This window comes from Syzygium oleosum, unplaced genomic scaffold, assembly GCF_021117445.2.
Source record: "Syzygium oleosum isolate NSW1041296 unplaced genomic scaffold, Sole_v2.1 Sole_v2.11, whole genome shotgun sequence".
Taxonomy (NCBI): domain Eukaryota; kingdom Viridiplantae; phylum Streptophyta; class Magnoliopsida; order Myrtales; family Myrtaceae; genus Syzygium; species Syzygium oleosum.
In genome coordinates this window covers 7,977,494-7,999,782 of record NW_026607495.1, presented here as the reverse complement: position 1 = coordinate 7,999,782, position 22,289 = coordinate 7,977,494, and the positions used below count along the sequence as shown (strand labels likewise).

General features: G+C 40.5%; 1 protein-coding gene and 1 pseudogene across 1 annotated transcript; one reads left to right on the top strand and one right to left on the bottom strand.

Annotated features, from left to right (window-relative positions):
• Positions 1-3,617: 3,617 nt before the first annotated feature.
• LOC115686712 (uncharacterized) lies at positions 3,618-7,107 on the bottom strand. The gene is made up of 4 exons (XM_030612082.1): positions 7,017-7,107; positions 6,286-6,474; positions 5,981-6,168; positions 3,618-4,088 (listed from the first exon to the last, which is right to left on the bottom strand). The coding sequence occupies exons 1-4, from the start codon at positions 7,105-7,107 to the stop codon at positions 3,618-3,620; spliced, it is 939 nt and encodes a 312-aa protein (XP_030467942.1).
• Positions 7,108-8,753: 1,646 nt separating this feature from the next.
• LOC115686666 (cysteine-rich receptor-like protein kinase 25) lies at positions 8,754-15,872 on the top strand (annotated as a pseudogene).
• The last annotated feature ends 6,417 nt before the right edge of the window (positions 15,873-22,289 follow it).

Below are 22,289 nucleotides of genomic sequence, written 5' to 3'. Positions count from 1 at the left end.
CCTTCGCTTAACCCCTAAAACTAGCCTTTACGCCCCTGGATGGCGTCCACTCCGAGTCTGACTCCCCAGAATCCGAATCCGAATCCCCCTAGGCCACCTGCTCCTCTGAGGACTCCGAATCAGCCTCAATCTCAATCGGGTTATCCTCATCACCCGACTCTAGCGGAACCTCAAGCCGTTCCTCCTCCTCAGACTCCTCTTCTGGCTCTTCCTCTGGTTCGTCCTCAGGTTCTTCTTCCGGTGCCTCTTCAGGCTCTTCTTCGGGCTTATCCTCTCTGGGTTCCTCCTCTGGTATTGCACCTAGGTTGTAACACCCCGGGTCTACACTGTGTAATATTGTCCGCTTTGGGCCCACTGACCCTCACTGCTTTAAAACGAGTTACATAGGATAGGCCACCCAGGCCTTATAAGCAACCCCAGGACTCCCCCCCTAAGCGATGTGGGACAGAGAGATGCCCCCCCTTGCCATCCTAGAAGCCTGCCAGGAGCCGCTCCTTGTCCAGGCCCTCTGGCCTCGGCGACCACTCCCCGCCCTCGTCAGACCGGGTCATTACATTCTCCCCTCCTTCGAGCACAGCATCCTCGCTGTGGCCCCACACGCGGTCGGGAGTTGGCTCTGATACCACCTGTAACACCCCGGGTCTACACTGTGTAATATTGTCCGCTTTGGGCCCACTGACCCTCACGGCTTTAAAACACGTTACACAGGATAAGCCACCCAGGCCTTATAAGCAACCCCAGGACTCCCCCCTAAGCGATGTGGGACAGAGAGATGCCCCCCCTTGCCATCCTAGAAGCCTGCCAGGATCCGCTCCTTATCCAGGCCCTCTGGCCCCGGCGACCACTCCCTGCCCTCGTCGGACCGGGTCGTTACATAGGTCCACATCCATCGGATCATATCCTACCTGTGATTCCTCCGGCTCCGAATCAGGCTTAGCCACCGAAGGTTCGGGTGCTGCAGGTACGGGCTGATGTCCTGATTGGGCGAGACTAGTATCCAAGCTAGTCATCTCATCGTCGGGAGGAGGTATGGCCGATGGATCCCAATCCCCTACTCCATCAAAGGGAACATCAAAGCCACGAACGGGGCCAAACTCATCCATTCCATCCCGAAACATCCAGGCCGTATAAGTGTGGGCTTGCCAAAGAGGTTGCCCTATGTCTACCCAGACTACGGTAGTATGCTTAATCCAGGTCAAATACTCATTTATCGGGTACTCTACAACATTATGGTTGGTGTGTATCGAAATCCCAAAACGTTGAGGCGGCGACGGCGGTAGATTCATGGTTCAGGGCGGGGTTCTGAAATGATTTGGTTAAACAACCATGAGACGAATCTCAATAAGTTGACAGCCTAAACCCCACTTAAGCTATCACGTATCTCCAGACAGGTCCAAACACACAATCATTCAATACATACGTATCACGCACACAAATGCACTTACCTGGGCTCGACTTGCACATTAGTCTCAAATACACGAATTTCAAACCACATGCACATTCCAAGCTATTCTCATGCCCAAAAGCACATACCGTACACATGATATTTCCGAACTCCACCTTTCACACTCATTCATGCACTACCACACCATTTTCATTTAACTTGCCAATGACCCGCGTAAACACGCCTCAGGTCCGATCTCACTTTCACTTGTCACAACACTCATCTCATTCTCATTCTCTTCCTACAGCCCGCGTAAACACGCCTCAGGCTACACATTCTTATTGCGACCCGCGTAAACACGCCTCAAGCCCGATCACATTCTCACTTGCCACATCGTACATCTCATTCTCTTTCCACAGCCCGCGTAAACACGCCTCAGGCTTCACAGTCATATCACGACTCGCGTAAACACGCCTCAGGCCGGTTCAATTCTCCGCGTAAACACACCTTAGGGATTTAGTGATCACGCGAACATGCCAACACGCCGTATTTTATCTGTACCCCGCGTAAACACGCCTCAGGGTTTTTTAGTGATCACACGCACATCGCACGCCTCAAATCTCACACTTACACATACTCAGGCATTAATCATACACACTCAAATGCATCAAATCCGACCGTCACAATTCAGCCCACAACAAACATACAACCATCATACAACATGCCATTTTACAACGCAAACCATGGCACAACTATCACAACCCTACACGATAATTTCACGCAATTAATTGCCGAATCAAAACATCCAATCTACGCGCCAAACAGAAAATTACAGCATTCAAACCAGCCAATCACAGCCCTTATTTGGCCTCTAATTTACCACCAAAATACCACAATTTCATCCCTAAGGCCCCTCATCCAATTCAGCCCCTAAAGCCAAACTAAACCGTGTCTAAACGAGCCCGTTAATACCCAATATCCTAAATAGGGTTTAGATTGTAACTTACTTGAAATTTTGAAGCAAGCACAACCTATCCAAGGGCGATAAGGCGGCAGGGGCGCGGCGGCTACGGCGGTCCGGCTGAACGGCGGCGATCGGCGACGGCGGCGGCTTGCTTGGTTGGCTAGTCACGACCACAGGAGAGAGAGAGAGATCACCGAGAGGGAGGGAGAGAGAGACGGCGGTGGCGTGAGGGTGGTGAGGCACAGCTCGGTGACCGGACGGGCGGGGACGGGCGGACGGTGACCGGGGACGGCGGCGGTATGGCCAAGGGGAGAGGGGGGGCGATCGATCGATGGGGGAGGGAGAGAGAGTGCGCCGAGAGAGAGGAGAGAGAGAATGAGGGGAGAGAGAGAGAGAGAGAGAGAGAAATGCCTAAATATACCAATAATTGGTGTCCCTTTTTGGTAAAATGACCATCTTGCCATTCTCTCTACTTTCCAATCGACGGCCACGATTCGTTCTTATCTTGAAATCAACGGCCAAGATCAATCCTTTCCAAAAAATATCTAAGGGTAAAATGGAAATTTCACAAAAATCCAAGGGCAAAATTGTCCAAAAATTATCATTTCTAAAGTGAGGATGAAATGACCAAAATGCCCTTCTCCATTTGCACTTGGCCTTAACAAAGGCCCAAGGGTAAAACGGTCATTTTCTATTTCTTGCCGAATTTCGATTTTTCTGAAGGATCCGGCCGATTCTAAGGCTGATCATGCTAATAACAACATCGTCCAAATGTTCTGTCGTGACTTTCTAAATTTCCAATGCCCAACTTGGTCTCTAATTAATGACTAAATTTCAAACAACGTAACTTGAACGTATCGCCGACTAACGGGTGGCATTTGGGGAAATTCGCATATTCAACCCATGATCGATACTAAATCAAGCCACATTTAAACTTACTCGGATCATGACAACCTCGGTTGTCATGTAATCACAAGGATCGATCGCTAGTTCCGATGGGCGCGATCGTTTGGTATAGGTTCAGGGTCATTCGTCAATTCATCTCGTGGTCAAACGGAATCACCCGTGATCCACTCGCATGACAGCGGCAAATTGATCCCTAGCTATTCTTAGATCGGCCTACATTGGCTTAAAATGTCACATCGACAATTTCTATGGTCGAAAGTCGGTTCACGATCGAGTTTCTTTGGTCTCGCGAATTTAAATCCCTAATTAGCCTTTCCCTAACGGTTAGTATCTCATGAGTGATCAGTTCCGGGCGAGATCTAACTACAAGCACGTCCATAAAATTACCCATTTTATTCCAATAACTAGGTGATTTTTGGGTCTTGGAACGAGTTCCCATATTTGATTGATCTTGAACTGTAACAGTTCCTCTTGCATGGCTTCAATCCAACTTTCATCTTTCAAGGCTTCATCAATATTCTTTGGTTCAACTTCAGAGATAAGAGCCAGCGAGTTTATAACTTCTTTTGCCTTTGCCCTTGTTTTGATTCCTTCATCTATGCTTCCAATGATAAGATCATGACGATGACTGGATTTATGCTTCCAGTTTTTGTTGAATCTTTCATTGTTTTCAATGTCAAGATTTGATGATTCCTCATTATTTTCTTGGTTTGATGATTCTGGAATTTCATCAGATCTTTGATTTTGATTACTTTCGCCTATCGCCAGTTCATCAGATGCTTTGTCAGATTCTTCAGATGCTGGATTTTCAGTGGCAGAGTCATCTTGTTGAGTCTGAATTGAGTCTTCAAACTTGACATTCATTGATTCTTCCACTGTTTGAGTATTTTTGTTGTATACTCTGTAGGTTTTGCTTGTTGTTAAGTATCTAAGAAAAATTCCTTCATCTGACTTTTCATCAAACTTACCAACACGATCATTAGGATTTTTAAGAATAAAGCATTTGCATCCAAATATTCGAAAGTAAGAGACATTACGAATTTTACCTTTAAACAGCTCATAAGTAGTCTTTTCAAGAATTTGTTTAGGAAAAATTCGATTTGCAATATAACAAGCTGTTGAAACCGCTTCGGCCCAAAAATAAGTCGGAGTTTTGTTTTCGAAAAGAAGAGTTCTAGCCATTTCTTGCAAAGTTCTATTATTTCTTTCAACTACTCCATTTTGTTCAGGAGGATAGGGAGAAGAAAAGGTATGTTGAATACCACTTTCATCACAGAAATTAGAGAAATTTTGATTTTCAAATTCCTTTCTGTGATCAGATTTAATGCAAGAAATAGTATAACCCTTTTCATTTGTATCTTTTTGGCAAATTTAAAGAAATATTCAAATGTTTCACTTTTATGAGCCAAAAAGAACACCCAAGTAAATCTTGAATAGTCGTCTATAATAACAAAACAATATTTCTTACCTCAAAGACTTAGAGTTTGGGTAGGTCCAAAAATATCCATATGAAGTAACTACAAAGCTCAGTTAGCACTGACATGATTTATTGATTTAAACGAACTTCTCACCTGTTTACCTTTAGAACAAGTTGAACATAATTCAGTGTTCTTAAATTTTCGTTCTAGTAGTCCTCTAACGAGTTTCTTCGAAGCCAACTTTGAAATCAACTTGACACTAATGTGTCCAAGCTTTTGGTGCCACTGATCAGATTCTTCTTTTATAGAAATGAGACAACGCAAGTCATCAGACTTTGTGTTTAGTAAGTAAATGTTCCCATGTCTTCGACCCGTAAATGATTGCTTGTTGTCTTTACTTATCCCGAAACATTTGTTTTCCTGGAAAGTAATCTTGTAACCAATATCACATAATTGGCCAATGCTAATCAGATTGAAATTCAAACATAAACTAGTGAGACTTTGTTGATGATGAGATTTCCAATTCTGACAGTTCCTTTGCCAATTATTTTTCCTTTGTTGCTGCCTTCAAATGATACGCTTCCTCCTTCAATTCTTCTTAACTGAATGAATTTCTGAGGATCTCCGGTCATGTGTCTTGAGCAACTACTGTCTAGGTACCACTTGTTCTTTCTGCTGTTTGGTACCTACAAAAATTAAGTAACTCACTTTTTCTTTGGTACCCAGATTTTCTTGGGTCTATTTTGGTTAGGATCACTCATTCACAGAATGTCTCTCTGGACAGGTCTCCAAACTTTAAGACATTCATTTCTAAAGTGATTTGCATCAAAGGAAGTTTGATCATAGAACTTCATAAATTGCTTTTGAAAGTGATTTTGATACGCAAATCTAGGGGGTCTTCTTCTCAGTCTTTCTTTGACATTGGGAAACTCATTTTTCAATTTAGTATCTTTCTCAAAACCCAAACCTGATTTATTGAAATAGGGAACTTGAATTGATAAAATATGTTGAAGATTTTTCGAACCCATTGAAAATTTCTTGTTAATATTTAAAATCTCATTTTTCAAAAGGTCGTTTTCTTTAGAAATACGATCAAAACTTTCTTTTTCTAGAGGAATAGTTTTCAAATCAGAAATTTCCTTTTTTAATAAATCATTTTTTAAAGAAATTCTTTATTCTCCTTAATAAGATTGAATTCATTTTGCAAAAAATCAATCTTATCTTTTTGCGAAATATCTTGCTGTTTTAAGAAATTGTTTTCCTTTTTAAACAATCATTTTCATTTGCAACACCTTTTAGAAAAGAGACCTCCTTCTTCAATTCAGAAATTTTCTTGAAAGCAGTTTTATTGACAGAAATTAACTCATCAATGTAATTTGAAACTGCTTCAGGAATATTGGAATTACTAACCTCATCTTCTTCATCAGAACTTGATTCAGAGTCTGATTTTACCATTAAGCAGATATTGGCATATTCTTGTTCGCATTCATCATCATCTGAGTCACTCCATGTTTCAGCTTTGAAAGCTTTCCTGTAACGTTCATACTTCCCTTTGTTCTTTTTGAGAAGAAGACATTTGGGCTTTATGTGTCCGTTCTTTTTGCAGTGAAAACATATCACGTCCTTGTTTTCCTCATCTTCGCCATTTGATTTCTTCTTAAAGTTTAGCTTTTTGGCTTTTGATGGCTTAGGATTCTTGAATTGCTTCTTGAACTTGTTTATCTTTGCCTTCGTTGCCATCTTTTTCAGTTTCTTAACCATTAAAGCCAACTCTTCATCGTCATCCTCATCTTCTTCTGAATCTATGTCATCAGAATCAATGTTAGTTTTCAAAGCTATGGATTTCTTACCTTTGGGTTCTTCAGTTTCTATAAACTTTTCAGTTTCATAGGATTGAAGAGTTCCTATAAGTTCGTCCACTGTGAGTGGTCTGATTCCCTGAGTTTCTCGAATAAAGACTTTGATGTTGTTCCACTCCTTTAAAAGAGCTCTCAGCAGCTTGTTCACCTCCATAGGTTCTTAGATGGGATTATTTTGAAATTTAAGCCCATTTACGATCTCAGTAAATCTGCTTTGCATCTCAGAAATTGTTTCATTTGGTTTTTGAGTGAAGGATTCGTACTGCCCAAGGAGAATGTTGAGATTTGTCTCCTTGACTCTCTCTGTTCCTTCATGAACCAGTTTAAGACGATCCCAAATTTCTTTTGCAGATTTGAGATTTGCAATTCGTTTGTATTCAGCACTTGCTAGACCATTGTATATGGCCGTTCTGATTTTTGCATCCAGATAAATCCTTTTGGAGATTTCCTTGGCAGAGAGAGATGGAGCAGGAGATATGATTTGCCTTCCATTACCTTCGTCAGAAGGTGTCTCATTTTGCCCATTTGAAGCTTCTGGAGATTTTGATTCGGTTGAAACGTTTGGAGTGATTCCATGTTCAACGATGTCCCATATATCCTGGTCTAATCCCAAGATGAATGTCTTCGTCTTGTTTTCCCAGATACTGTACTCAGTTCCATTGAAATAAGGCTATCTGTTGTTGTGACCTAACTCAGCATTACTAGCCATCAAGAATTGTTAGCTCAGAAGTAAAATAACACTTCAAAGGAATGAGCACCAGGCTCTGATACCAATTGTTAGGGCTAGTGCTATCACCTAGAGGGGGGTGAATAGGTGATTTTATCAAATTTGATAAATTAATCGTGCGGAATGAATATAGTCAAGATCAACAATTTATATGGGCAATATCATATAGATGAGTCTGACGAACTTGTATGTAAAATTGTCGTCAGATGATTGCGTCTGATGACAAATTTTCGTTAGATGATTGCGTCTGATGACAAATGATGTTCTGATGTACTTGTTTGACAGATATGTGTGCAATATAATGTTAACAATGATAAATGAAAGTATAGGGATAAAGAATACTGCACACAAATCTTTATAGTGGTTCGGCTTTGTCAAGCTTACGTCCACTCTCCACGCTAGCAGCCTATTGGCTGTGTTTCACTATTGAATCATCAAGAGATTACAAGAACAGTACTTCTCAGATGATAGATCGCACAATCACATACACTCTACACTCAAGTAATTTTCTCTCTAAAATCACAACGTAGAATATAGTAATCACAAGTGTGTAAGATCGAAGCTCTATTCAGACTTTGGAATTCTTGATTCTTGTTCTCTATTTTGTACGACGTATGCACTCCTTTTATACTCCTCCACTTCCAATCTACCCGTTGGACAGTCTTCAGAGAATTTATCTCCAAATCAACCTGTTGGAGAAACTTCCCAAAAGAAGATACGTAGCCGTTAGAAAAAGAACCATTATCTCCAAGTGATTTGATCGCCCATACAATCAAATCTTGGTTTCCATAAGTGTAGTTCTTCGTGTTTAAGGAATAATCTTGTGATTACAAAATAAAATATCTTGAAATATCAATTTGATCGTCCTGCATAAACCTGCTAAAAATAACACTTATCGAATCTGATGAGGAATTTTGAGTCTGATGACAAAGTCATTTTATCGACTAAGTCTGATGACTCAGTATTTACCTGCATAAAAAAAAACTTAAGTATAATTTGGTCAGAAATGATTGTTTTGTCATTCTTCAAAATTAATTAGGGATTTTTCTCAACAGCTTGAATTTTGTTCTTCAGTGCATGATTAGAATCAGTCAATTTTTGTCTCAATTTGTCTAACACATGGAACCTGCAGAATGGACAAGACTTATGAGGAGACGACAATTCAAACATTATTTTTCCTATAATTCCCTGCCGATCTAGCTTATGCCAATACTATCGTCAATCCAACCAGATGGTCTTGCTTCGCCGTCTCCATCTCTCTTTTCTTCTTCCTCAATTTTCTGAGCGTTTATACTCGAAGTCCCGAATCAGCACCTACGTATCTATGGCATGACTGTAAGGTTTTGCAAATCAGTTTTGTAAATTAGTTTTAGTGAATCTAGCAATCTGGTTCAAGCTTTTAACTCGTCGACATATATTACTTCCCTCTCTTCTTCTTCTTCTTCTTATGCTTCTTCTTCTTCTTCTTCTTTCACCTTATCCCCTACTGAAAATCTCCGACTGTGCATCCAGCAAAGCCACTTAGAGCACCAGAAACACCAGAGAATAATATGACTCGCTCATCGTCCACTCTTTATTTTCTCATTTTGCTGACTGTTCTGATCCGAACCTACCCATCCCATGCACAACACTGCTACGACACCGCCGGAAACTTCACATCGAACAGCACCTATGCAAAGAACCGCGATGCCGTCCTGAGGTCTCTCCCCTCCAACGTGGCTGCACATGATGGGTTCTATGCCGTGAGTGAGGGCGAGAATCCAAACACCGTCTACGCCATCACTTACTGCCGAGGCGACACGTCAGCAGATATCTGCACGATGTGTGTGAAGACCGCGGTTGAAGATTTGATCGTGAAGTGCCCTAACCAGAAGGCGGCTTTCTCGTGGGGAACCGCAGACCCGCCATGCTTTATCCGATACTCGGACAGTCTGATCTACGGCAAACTGCAAACGGATCCTGTCATTCGGGTTAAAAACCCCAACAACATCACCATGAACCAAGTCCAGTTCGATGACATATGGAGGAACTTGACGCGAAGCCTAGCGAGTGAAGCCGGAGAGGGCTCTTCGAAGCTCAAGTTTGCGAAGGGGCAGGCTGACTTGCCGGACAACAAGACGATCTACTCGTTGTTACAGTGTAGTCCCGACTTGTCGCCGTTGGATTGCGGGAGATGCTTGTCCGAATCCATTGATGATTATGATAAGTGTTGCCGTGCAAGTAAAGGCGGCGTTGTTTATAAACCGAGTTGTATTTTCCGATTGGACTTGTTCCGATTTTGGGAGTCGAGCCCCAGTCCGCCGTCGTCTTCTCCGCCACCTCAAGGTGTAAATATTGCCAAAGGTACGTTGCGTCTAAGCTCGTAGGAGATGCAATATCGCTATGATCGAGACTATCAAATTTTTCGTAAAAATTCTAAACTGCTAGCATTCTTAACTTTAATTCTTGAAATTGGACTATAGATTATACACTTAGTAATTTTAAGTTTATTTCACTAAAAAAACCGTAAGTTTTGAGCGGTTTTGAATTTTATCCCAAACTTTGAAATTTATCATGGACATGTAAAGAAGTTAATTGGGTGAGGGCCAGGAGAGAGAGGAGGGCTCAAGCGATGCTGGTTGTGACCCAGGCGCAGACGAGGGCATATCCCTAAAGATTACATACTTTCAAAATTTTGATTTGTCGTTTGGCTTTTGATGTCAATCAACACAATGGGTAAAAAACCATAAAATCAAAACAATGATACGGAAAAAGGCAGAGGTCCGGTTACCCGAACGAACTATAATTTTCATAAACTGGTAAGTTGTTTTGGGGGACAAGAACACTAAAAGTGCCAAAACTTGTGTATGACGCTCACTTTAGTGTCAAAAGTTTCTGGCAAATCACTTAAGTGCCAAATTTTTTGAAAAACGATCATTTAAGTGCCAACTCCGGTCAGTTTGACTAGAAATCTGACGCGACATTTTTTTATTAATTTTTGAAGCCGATGTGGCTTGTCGGAGGTTTAGTTAGCATGTACACTTCAAAACGACGTAATTTAGCTTATTCACCCTATTTCGATTTAATTTTATTTTAAATAATTTTATTCTTTTTCCTTTTTCCTTTCCTTTCTTTTTTTTTCTTTTCTTTCTTTTTTCCTTCTTTTCTTTTTTTCTTTTCTTTCTTCTTCTTCTACCTTTGGCCGGTGATCGGACACTGGCCACCGACTATGCCCGGTCGCCTAACCTTCCCCGGACGAGGCCGCCGTCGCTTGCCAAAGGCGAGGCCCAGCCAACCCTCACCTGGGCGAGGGCGGGCGAGCCCCGGCGAGGGTTGGCCTCGCTAGATTCGGCGAGGCCGGCCCTCGCCCAGGCCACGGTGGCCCCGCCGGAGCTTGCCCTTGCCCAAACGAGGTGAGGCCGACCCTCGCTAGATCCAACGAGGCCATCTCTCGCCCAGGCCACCGTGGCGTCGCCCGAGGGAAGGCGATGCTCGGCAAGGCCGCCGTGGCCTGGGCGAGGGCCGGCCTTGTTGGGGCTCGCCCTTGCCCAGGTGAGGTGAGGCTGACCCTCGCCGGGGCTCGCCCACCCTTGCCTAGGCCAGGGTCGGCCGAGCCTCACCTGTGGTAGGCGAGGTCAGGCAGCCGACCATGGCCGGCGACCGAACACCAGTCACCGGCCATGGAAATGCCACGTAGACTGATTTTTTAAAAAAAAATCCAACTCAGATTAAAATTTTAATTATAAAAGCACCATACACAAATTTTGGCACTTCTAGTGTTCTTCCCTCTTTTTTTGGATAAAGCAAGTGTCCCTAATCTACAATAATTTGCACACACTTACCATTGAAATTTCAATGGGTAAACTCCCATTTCTAAACGGAGGTCTGTTTAAAAGGTTAAGGTGCAAAGTGAAATGGGGATTGATACTCTTTAATGATATAATTGCACCAGTAGTTTCTCTACTTTTACTTGAGATTCAATTTTTTTTTTTGTCCAAAATTGTTCCAGTACGAGAAAGTACATCTTTCGTAATTCTGTCATTTCCATGATGAATTTTGTTGACATGGTCTTAAGAACTTCGAAGAATTATTGATGTAGATTAATGTTTGCTGACATGGAGACTCCGTCTCTCCGTCTCTCTCTCTCTCCTGCACTATTTCTCAAACAAAATCTGATAAGATGACAAGAGCATGAAGCGTGTCAACTTCTATTCGTATAATTTATTAACGCTTCAAATTTACTAACTTTTATAATAATTATCAATAGAATTTAGAGTGATTTATCAACTTTTCAAATTGAATTATCAATCAGTTTTTAATTACCAACTCTATTTCAAATTACTTATCGACATTTGATTGTTATTTTAATTTGCTATTTTTTGTTGTTGAGTTACCAAATTTTGTTTACATTGGCTAGCAATCCCAAACATTTATTAACTCTCTTGCCAACCTAAATTAGCTTGACTCACAAAATTTTCTCTCATTAAGTTAAAATTTAATGGTTGTTTATCAACTCTCAGTTGAGTTATTTATTGATTTCAATTTTTTTTATTTGTCAACTTTTCTTGTTTGCAAACTTTTATTAATTTTCCTTTCTCAGCAACACCATAAATTTATCAACTCTTTTGAGATTTTATCAACCTTAATTAGAGTGACTTACCAACTTTGCTCTGGTTATGTTATCAACATATTTGGGTTGCAAACTCTTGAGTTACTTACAAAGTTTATTTTTCTTTTAATTACCAACTTTTCTTAACTTTTACCACCTTTTAATTACCTTTCCTAACTACTTCAAAGATTTACCAACTATTATTTGATATTACTAACTTCAATTTAAGTGATTTATCAACTTATTTTATTTTATTTTTGGGTTATCAACTCTCATTTGAGTTAGAATTTTTTTTATCTACCAGTAGTGGGTTACTTAATTGGAAGAAAAAGGTTAGAAAGTCATTCTAAATAAAGATCGGTAATTTCGCATAGTAGCTGATGAGTTTAAAGCGAGTGTAAGAAAGGTAAATAGGTAATGGAAAAAGTTAAGAGATTTTTTTTGTCAGAAAAAAGAGAAGTTAGTAATTAAAAAAAATGTTGGTAACTAACTAGGAGATAGTAATGCAAAACTAGTCAGTAATTTAAACATTGAGAGAGAGTTAGTATGCAAGACAAATAAAAGTGGTAACTCTATAAATTAGTCGGTAACTAATTCAAATAAGAGCTGGCATCAAAGAAAAATTGGTAATCACTCTAATTAAATTGGCGATGTCCAAAATAAGTAGGTAAATTTAACAGGTTGATAAGTAAGGCAACTAAAAGTTACTAACTCGATAGAAAAGATTTTAGATTTTTTTAAAGTAAATACACATTGGTAATCAATTCAAATGAGAGTTCGTAAATCAATGCTAACTACTAACCTAATGGGATGAAATTTGGTACGTCACACATACAAAGGTTGGTAGATTCCTATAAGAGTTCATAAATTTAAAGCGTTTGTAAAAAGGACAAATTAAATGATGAAAAAGTTGATAAATGAAAACAAAACCAAAACAAATGTTGGTAAATAACTCGATTAAAGCTGGTAAGCCATAATTGGTTGGCACATTAATTAGAAAAAAAAAAGTTAGTGAGTCTCTCATATAATAATTGGTATTTAAGGAATATGTAATAAAGGAAAATTAAAAGTCGGTTAAAGATAAGAACGGTTGGTAGTTTGCACATCGTGAAAAAAATTGGTAATTTCATAAAGTGTCAGTTAATTATCAACAAGTCAGCAAAAGGTTAGGTACCCTGTAAATTTTTGTTTTGTACCAACAGTTTTTTTTTGTTTTATATTTACCAACTCTTTCAAAAATCAATCGGCACGAACAAAAAATCTTGTTTTATCCAAAATAGTAGTATCATCCTATCTTTATGTGCTAATACCTGCAATTTGTGCATTGCAAGGGTAAATGTATGAGAACCTAAATAAAATTTTATGTACGAGGGTCAAAAGTATATGTAAATCTTCATCAATTTATTTGAGCAGAGTGGATATTGTTATAAAATGCCTTCAAGGTACTTGTTACCAAGTCAGTTAGTGTAAGTTTGAAGTTTCATACACTACTTTTCTCCTTCTATGTCTAATCAACGTTTTGAAAATCGTACCGTTCCTTATTACATATGCTGGCATTCACTCTTTGAGGATTCCAATTTAACTGACGGTTTTAGATATGCTGAGAAAAACATTCATCTGACCAGGTACCTTGGCTGCAATTATCGCTTCAGTCACCATTTTTGTAATGCTTCTCTTCATCGGTTGTTGTTACCTTCAGAGGAGGCGAGCAGCGAACATAAACGAAGCGGTGCAAGAAGAAAGGGGTACTGATTGTCAATTTAAAGAAAAAAAGAAAAAGCAAAAGATCGTAAGACATGAAAAACAAGTACAAGTCTGAACGACGTTGTTGTTCACTCATGCAGATGTAAGCGAGATCACATCCTCAGAGTCCTTGCAATTCGATTGGGATAGCTTACGTGCGGCCACTAACAATTTTTCTCAAGAGAACAAGCTGGGCTCAGGTGGATTTGGGGAGGTTTACCAGGTACATTAGTGGTTTAAAAATGAAATAATTGATCATATATAATATTTTGGTTCAGTAGGGTACATGAAATTTGTTGAAAGTGCTTTTTCGTTGAATAGAGCCAGATGTAATGTGTTTTTACTGATGTTCATTGGCATGAACTTTCAGCCCTTTTAAATTGAAATGGACGTTAAATGGGCGTTATCATCCTCTTTTTTGAAGAATTATAAGAATAAAGTTTCTAGTTTTGTCTCTTTAGCTATAAGAATGACTTGTGGTCATTGGTGTGGATGTTATAATGGCATAACGACGTAACTGAACAATTTTGGATCTTTGGGGACGCAATTGAATCGAAATATATTGATAAATGCTTATGTGACTGTCTTCAATCTACTGTGAGAATAACAGATTATTTTAGGTCACAAAAAAATAAATAACAAATAATTAGAAATTGTTGCGGGGTCCACTCTTTCAAGAATTTGTGGCTCACAGCAAGCTGTTATTCTAATAGTAGCCCAAAGACTGTTATGCTAGCAAAGCTCAATTATATTTCAGGATATAATCAAATATCTATTAAATTTCAGAATTCATGAGATCTAGTTACCTTTTGCAATTTTTTTCAGGGCAGGCTTCCCAATGGACAAGAAATAGCTGTGAAGAGGCTATCCCAAAGCTCCAAGCAAGGTGTCCAAGAATTTAAGAATGAGATTGTGTTGGTGGCGAAGCTTCAACACCGAAATCTAGCGAGATTGCTCGGGTTTTGCTTGGAAGGAGCGGAAAAGCTACTCGTATATGAGTTTGTGCCCAACAAAAGTCTCGACTACTTCTTGTTTGGTTAGTTCCACTTCACTGGCTTTATGCTAATCTCTTAGGTTAATGTCCGATATAGATGATTGAGCAAATACTTGTTTCCTATATCTTATATGACCTTTTGAATCTAACTCCTAGACTTCCTAGATTATACTTACTCTCATTGACATCCTTAAATCACTACATAGACCCAGAGAAAAGAAAACAATTGGACTGGCCAAGACGTTACAACATAATATCAGGCATCGCTCGAGGGATGCTCTATCTTCATGAAGATTCTCGGCTTCGAATCATTCACCGTGATTTAAAAGCTAGCAACATCTTGTTGGACAACGATATGAACCCAAAGATTTCGGATTTTGGCATGGCAAGGATTTTCGGAGTCGATCAAACTAAGGCAAGCACTAGAAGAATCGTAGGAACCTAGTAAGTTTTGAATTTTTCAAATTATACTACTATGTAGCTTTTGGTTAAGAATTGACAAGGGTATCAGTATAGATGATAGGCATCCTAACATGTATGATTCTGGTGGTGGTTTTCAGCGGATACATGTCCCCGGAATATGCGATGCATGGGCAATTCTCTCAAAAGTCTGATGTTTACAGCTTTGGCATTCTCCTCCTCGAGATCATTTGTGGCAAGAGGAATAACTACTTCTGCCAATCTGATGGAGGCGAAAATCTAGCGAGCTATGTAAGTTTTTTATATGATTTATTTGTTCTTTGCGCTCTCAACCAACAATATTGTTCTACGATTCACTTGTGTTCGATTGAGCTGCTCTAGGCTTGGAAACATTGGAGAGATGATGTGCCTTTGGAAATAGTGGACACGGCATTGGGAGAATCTTGTTCAAGAAGCCAAGTGCTCAGATGCGTACATATTGGCTTTCTATGTGTTCAGGAAGATCTGGTTTATAGGCCAACCATGGCGAACGTAGTTCTTGCGCTAAGCAGCGAAACTCCTACTCTGCCATTGCCACGAGAACCTGCCTTTTTCCTCCGAAGCTGGACAGGACCGCCGGATAACATCTTAGGGAATGACAAGGGACATGATCAATTTAAGATCGGCCGCGCGCCTTTGTCGGTGAACGAAGTGTCGATTACTGAAGTCGACCCTCGATGAAGCACTTGAACATGATTTCATTTGCTTCTCAAGGATCTTATGTGTATGTTGTGTCCGGAAGCACAATTTAGTGTTACGTGAATAGTTTGATGAGTACGCTTGTAGTCACCAATAAACAGGTAGCAATTTAGTGGTTTCTTTGTACTAAAGGAGCTAACTATTTCTAGTTGGATGGACTTATAATTTTCACTTTTAATTAATATTAGTGAGATTTTGTGGGACGACATCTTAAGCGATCCAAACGCCGGAAAATAAAGAAAATATTTTTCCGGAAAATATCTTTCGCGAAACAAATGAACCCTAAAGAAATAAAAAAAACGTCATCATTGGAAGTTCCTCAAGTTTTTTAGCTTTTCTTACATATTACAATATTATTGTCAGTTTGGCAGAGAATTTAGTGTGGGTTATTGAGTGACTCTGCGGGATCCAAAACCACACTCAATCCCCTCTTCATTATTGGATTAGCGATTAATGAGTGTTTGACTTGACCTTTTACTTTTTATTTTTAGATTTAATAACTAAAAGTGTAAGATTTACAAGAATCACAAAAATTCTTTTCAAATAAATAACTCATGTTACGGAAATAAGTGGATTGAACGCAATAATAAATTGAACAAGAAAATTAATTGGACACTGGGCTTACATGGTTCAATTAATGTGGCCTACTCCACGTGGAGAGCAGTACAAAATTCCATTATAGATCAGATAATATAACGGAGATTACAACCACACTCGAGTCACTTAAACACTCTCAGTATTTCCTAATCCCCAATTTTACCCAATAATTTCACATGGCATTTAATCCTCACAATTACTTATTGTGAGAATCTCATATGATATTTTGAAATAAACCAAACTATCTATTTCTCTTTTTTTTTATAAATGTAGATATTGTTATATTTTAGGTAACGTTGATATAAATGATGCTCTATTGCCATTGACGGAATCTGAAGTACGAAGTGAGAAGATTAATAGAAGCTAGATGGACCTTGATAGAAGGTGAACAAGTTAAGGGGAACGGGAAGTTCGTGAAGACTTGGAGGAACCGTGACAAGGTGAAAAGTGAATTATTGATCACTAATGTACTCAGGTCAACCAAATGGATAATAGTACGTAAGTCAACCATCAATGAGAAGCTTCAATAGATTTATGAATTGTTGATAAAAGGAGCTCACTAAATCAACAACAAAGAATATACATTTCGTGTGTTTACAAATACTAGATAAGAAAGACCCAAATATTCTTTTGACTAATATCGTAGGTCAAAAGAAAATTAACATCTAGCTTCATGCCTGGTGTGACATCCTAGATTAACTCATTGAGCTATTGTCCACTTTGGCCCGTTCCATTCTGAGCCTCACGGCTCATCCTTGGCGTACAAGTGGGCACCTTCCCAGGAGGTCACCAGTCCCGGGAGTACTTCCACTTGAGCACACTTAACTTTGGAGTTCTAAATCTAAGCATTGTCATTACGTCAAAAGGCGCCTCTATGAGTTAATTCCAATTTCTACTTATATATCTCAAATTTTTTTTCCCTCTGCTTGGTACACAATTCGGTTTATTCCTACCCCTTCGCCATTTTACAAGCCTACTAGGAGCCGCTCCTTCCCTAGGCCCTCTAGCCTTGGTGACCACGCCCTGTCCTATTTGGACCGGGTTGTTATAGGCCCACCAGCTTCCGCATGGTTCGTCCCCGAACCACACACCTACTAGAGGGGGTCTGGCTCTAAAACCAAATTGTGACGCCCTGGATTAACTCATTGAAGTATTGTCCACTTTTGCCCGTCCAATTCCAAGCCTCACAGTTTTGTCCTTTTGCGTACAAGTGTGCACTTTCCTAAGTGGTTGCCCATCCTAGGAGAACTCCCATTTGAGCACACTTAACTTTGGAGTTCCAAATCAAAGCATTGCCATTACGTCAAATGGTGTCTCCTTGACTTAATTCCAATTTACACACAAACACACATCTTAGAATTGTTCTCTACCTGTTCGGTACACAATTCAGTTCATTTCTATCCCCTTCGCCATCCTAGAAGCCTACTAGGAGCCGCATCTTATCCAGGCTCTTTGGCCTCGATGACCAACCCTCGCCCTCTTTTGACCAAGTCATTCCACCCGAAACTTTTGAAAGGATTATATGAAGCAAAATCTAATCGATTGTTACCTATTTGGTGGAATGGACTATTACCAAGTAAAACGAACTCTATATGGGAAAACCTCACAGTTACTAAGAAAATTTGATTATATGGGCGACCAAATCTGTAGTGATTGTGTTCATCATTTCTAGCGGAAAATTGATCCTCTTGAAAATTGTCCAACGGCTAGTTTGGAAATTGACGAAATATATGATGGTAAATTGAGATAGCTACAAACTTTGACATAGTCACATTCTTACTGTGTTTCGAGCATAAATACTATTCACTTGTATCCTATTAATAGTGTTGACACCTACTTTTTAATTGCCCAATTAAATTACACAAAATTTATGGGTTAATGTCCTTAATTCCTAAATCAAAAAAATACATTTTTATTCAATTGCATTGCATATAGACATAGGTACATTTTGCGCTATTAGAATGTATTTTTCTTTTTTAAAAAAAATTAAAAATTAATAAAAAAATTAGACTGGGGCTGGCTAAGGCTGGCTTGACCCGACCCTCTCTTCTTTTCCTCTCACACGCGCGCAGCCCGCCCTCTCCCTTTCTCTCTCTCCCTTTGCGCGACCGGCCATGGCCATTCTCAACGCCCACGCACGGCCCGGCCTCTCTCTCCGCCCATGCACGGCCCAGCCGTCTTTTCCCCTCGCCCGCGCTCAGCCTAGCCCCTCTCCCTCTCTCCTCTTCTCCTCCCTGTTGCCATGGAAACGAGATACAAAGGAGCATAACATCTCCTCTACACCGGCCTAAAATGGCCACAAATGTCAAAGTCGCAGAGTACGCCTGTGCAGGTGAGTTAATGAGGAGTTAATGGAGCCGAAGCAGGTGGTCTTCATCCATAAAAGGACCAGAGAAGAGTGAGAGGTGGGGCGGCCAAATTGAAAAAAAAAACAGAGGAGAGGGAGGTTCTGGTGAAGAGGAGAGGGGTGGTGACGGATCCCAATCCGGAGAGACTTTGAGCAAGCCGAGTGATATGTCTAGTGCGACAAGGTCCCCAGTGGCCACTGCGCCGAAACGGTGATCGGTGAGCAGTTGTCGCGCCCTTTTTCCGACATTGAAACCATGCGTGCTAGGTATTTGTGAAAATGCCTGAGTGTGGAAAGGGAGCTTGGTTTTGAGAGTGGAGCCCAGAGAGAGTGAGAACAGAGACGGATTGAGTGAGACAGAGCGAAAGGGATCTCCTCTGGCGACCGCTACACTTGTGCTGTAACCAACAGGCACCGGACCTCGCCTCCAAGCTGCTGCCGCGAGTCCCCTATTGCCCTGTTTTTCTTGGTCTCAGCCAAACGGGGCCGAAACTCGCCGACGTTCGCTTGCACTTGGTTTCGAACGTCGACGAGCCTTCCTTGGTTGTCGTGGCGTGTCGTCACTCCTTTTTCGTTCTTTGTTGGCATGGATCCACGCCTTGAGCAGCCTGGATCTCTCTTCAAGTAGGTGCATACCACCCGTTTGATGAAATTCAGAGCAGGGCCAGATGTAGGGTATGGTCGGAAGTCCACAGCTGGCAAGACTCAAGCCAAAGCGACGCCGAAGTAGGCATGGCTAGGCCGAGACAAACGTCTCGATCATTTCCGTTGAAGCCGCCAAGCAGGGAAAGCCAAAGCGTCGCTAGGATCTGGTTGGGTCGGCTGAGGAGCAAAGTTGTCGGCCCCAGCGTTGGCGATCATTGAGCCGACGACGACACAGGCAGAAGAGCGCCGCCGGGTTTGGTTCACGGCGGTGAGGCGGCAGTGGTTCAAGTGTCGGGCATCAAATGTCGGCGTACGGCCGCGGCAGGTGAAACACCGCAAGTGCTAGGGTGAGGCCATGGAAGAAGAGAAAAAAAACTAGGGAGTTGGGTTGCTGGGGAGGATTAGAGTTGGATCCAGGTTGGTCAGGACTCGGGTGGACCCCCGACCCAGTTCAGATCCGGAGATCCGACCCGGATACTCCGACCTGACCCAATTAAATATTATATTAATATTTTTATTATTTTATTAAAAAATAATATTTTTTTAAAATTAAAAAAAATTCGTTTTTTTTTCTTTTAAAATTAGGAAATAGTTTAGAAATTAGTATGTTTGAATATTTTTCTAAATTATGTGAAATATTTGATTAATGATCATGTTTAAATTAGATAATCCTATAAGGCTATACTGTAGTATTTTGCATGTTATTTTTACTACTGTTGTATTATTATTATGCATGTTGTTTTTAATTAAAATATAATTACATCGATTGTTATGTTTTGAATGTTGTCGCTTTAGTTAGGGTTAGAACCTTAGGCTGCATATTTATCTTGACTGCTAATCGTTACTGATTGTGCACTCGCTTGATCACCTCACATGTTTGGAGATAAGTCCTAAAATCAATCCAAACTACCTAATGAAATATGTTCTGAAATGAACAGGATAAAAGATACCGAAAGGACACTAGTCACTCGACTAGTGTAACCAAGTCCCCGAACTCATTTAATCTTTGGTTTGTAGGAGTATAGTGATTCTCCTGTCACTTTACTTGGGTTTCTAATCAACCCATCCCAAATTGATTAATGGCGATTCCTAGATAAAAATCACTTGCAGATAAAAAATTAAACCACAAGTCCCCGTGTTAAGTCCTGGACCTAGACTTAGCGCCATCCAGGCGAGACCCCTTTTTGAAACATCAGAGGTAGGTCACGACAGACTGGCGATTCCACTAGGGACATTGCTTATCATGCTTTTAATTAAGTGGACTTGGGCCAGAAATTTTATTCAGTTCAAAAACATTTCTATTTGGCAGCAAGGATTCCAGGTACATCCTTGATTTTTGAGGTGTTAAATGTTCTTGCAGTTGAGAGTTATAAGGGGCATAGTTTTTGTTAACCCCTTGTTTTACAGGTTTCAAGTTTGGGAATGAATGTTTATTTCCTGAACGTTTGAAGCGGTGCTTGTTTATAAATTGTTGTGCATGCTTTAATAATTTAGCACTACATTGTTGCACACACAACCATGTCGCCGGACCTGGGCTACGAAAGGGCATCTTAGGATGGTGTTAAGAAAGATACGACCTCGAATGCAAGATCGTAATGTAGAGGCTACCTTTCTTTTCCTCGAAATTTCCTTCTGAGTGTCGTAAAGTGTCTATCTTTAGCCGCTATCTGCGTTACTATAAGGTATTCCTTTCAACTAAGCCGAGGTTAGAAGGACCTGACACCAACACGAGACTGCGACGTTCAGACATCCTTTTAGCTTCACTTTGCTAAGTCGTCTAGGTAGAATCGAACCTCACTTCTCATGCACATATTTCTATGATTGCCATGGTTCCCGGTAAAGTAAGTTTTCTATTCCTGTACTTTACAATTTATTTATTTTCGTATATCCTGGTCGGTCCATAATTAGTCTAGTTTAGTTGTGGATTTAATACCATGACCATTTTGGAAGAAATAGCCACTAAAAATTTTTCAAGAATATTTACTTCCAATTCATGCCTTTATTTTTATAAACATATTAAAATCATTATTTTCCCAAGGGATTTCCCGTCGTTTTCAATAAAGGAGAAAATTGTGTATAAATAAAAAAAAATACGCCCATTGACACTAGTAAGGCCTTAGCCTGGTGGTACCCTAGGAATGAATCGGTCTGAAAGGCCGGGGTTCGAACCCCGAAGACGGCAACTAGGTTTGCCGTTGTAAAAAAAATAATGTAAAAGAAAAAAAAATTGTATCTTTTATTTTTGCAAGAAAGAGGAAAGTATTTGACTAAACAATGTATCACAATACAGGGTTAGACTAAGTTATGGACTGATCCTTTATGAGGTCTTATACTCATTCATTGTCACTTCTTGACAAGTAGTTACAGATTATACTTGTTTGCCAGGCAAAAATGGCTGAAGAAAACGTGCCGAATCATCTCACTAACATGGAAAACGAAATGAAGATGGTTTTCAATGCAATCGAAAATCTCACGAAGCAAGTGGAGTCCATCCATGGCAAACTCACTCCCACGCCTGCATCAATTGAGGTGATGTTACCGCAACCGTCTGCTGGCAATGATCAAACCACAACCAGTAACGGCAAGATGCCCATGCTAGAAGAGGATCCGCTCCCACTTGCAATCAGGAAGGCTGAACTCGTAAGTACACCAATGACAGAACATGACAAACGTCTTATGAAGGTTGAGGAAATGTTGACGCAGTTACAGAGCCCGCAAAATTCTCTCCAACTTGACCTATCTGTATACAAAAGGGTCAACGTGCCAGAAAAGTTCAAAATGCCAGAATTCGAGAAAAATAATGGCACCTCTTGCCCCCAGCACCACTTACACATGTACCATGTGCGAATGACCCAGTATGTTGATAATGAGTCCCTTATGATCCAGACTTTTCAAGCAAGCTTAACGAGGCTAGCGTTGACATGGTATATGTCAAAAGATATAAACGCCTTCAAATCTT

Coding starts and splice junctions, on each gene's coding strand:
- LOC115686712 (XM_030612082.1), bottom strand. CDS start 7,107: ATGGAATCACTCCAAACGTTTCAACCGAATCAAAATCTCCAGAAGCTT. Junction 6,475..7,016: donor TCTGACGAAGGTAATGGAAG/GCAAATCATATC, acceptor CTGATGACATAG/ATTCAGAAGAAGATGAGGAT. Junction 4,089..5,980: donor TTTCTGAATTGAAGAAGGAG/GTCTCTTTTCTA, acceptor GACTCAATTCAG/ACTCAACAAGATGACTCTGC.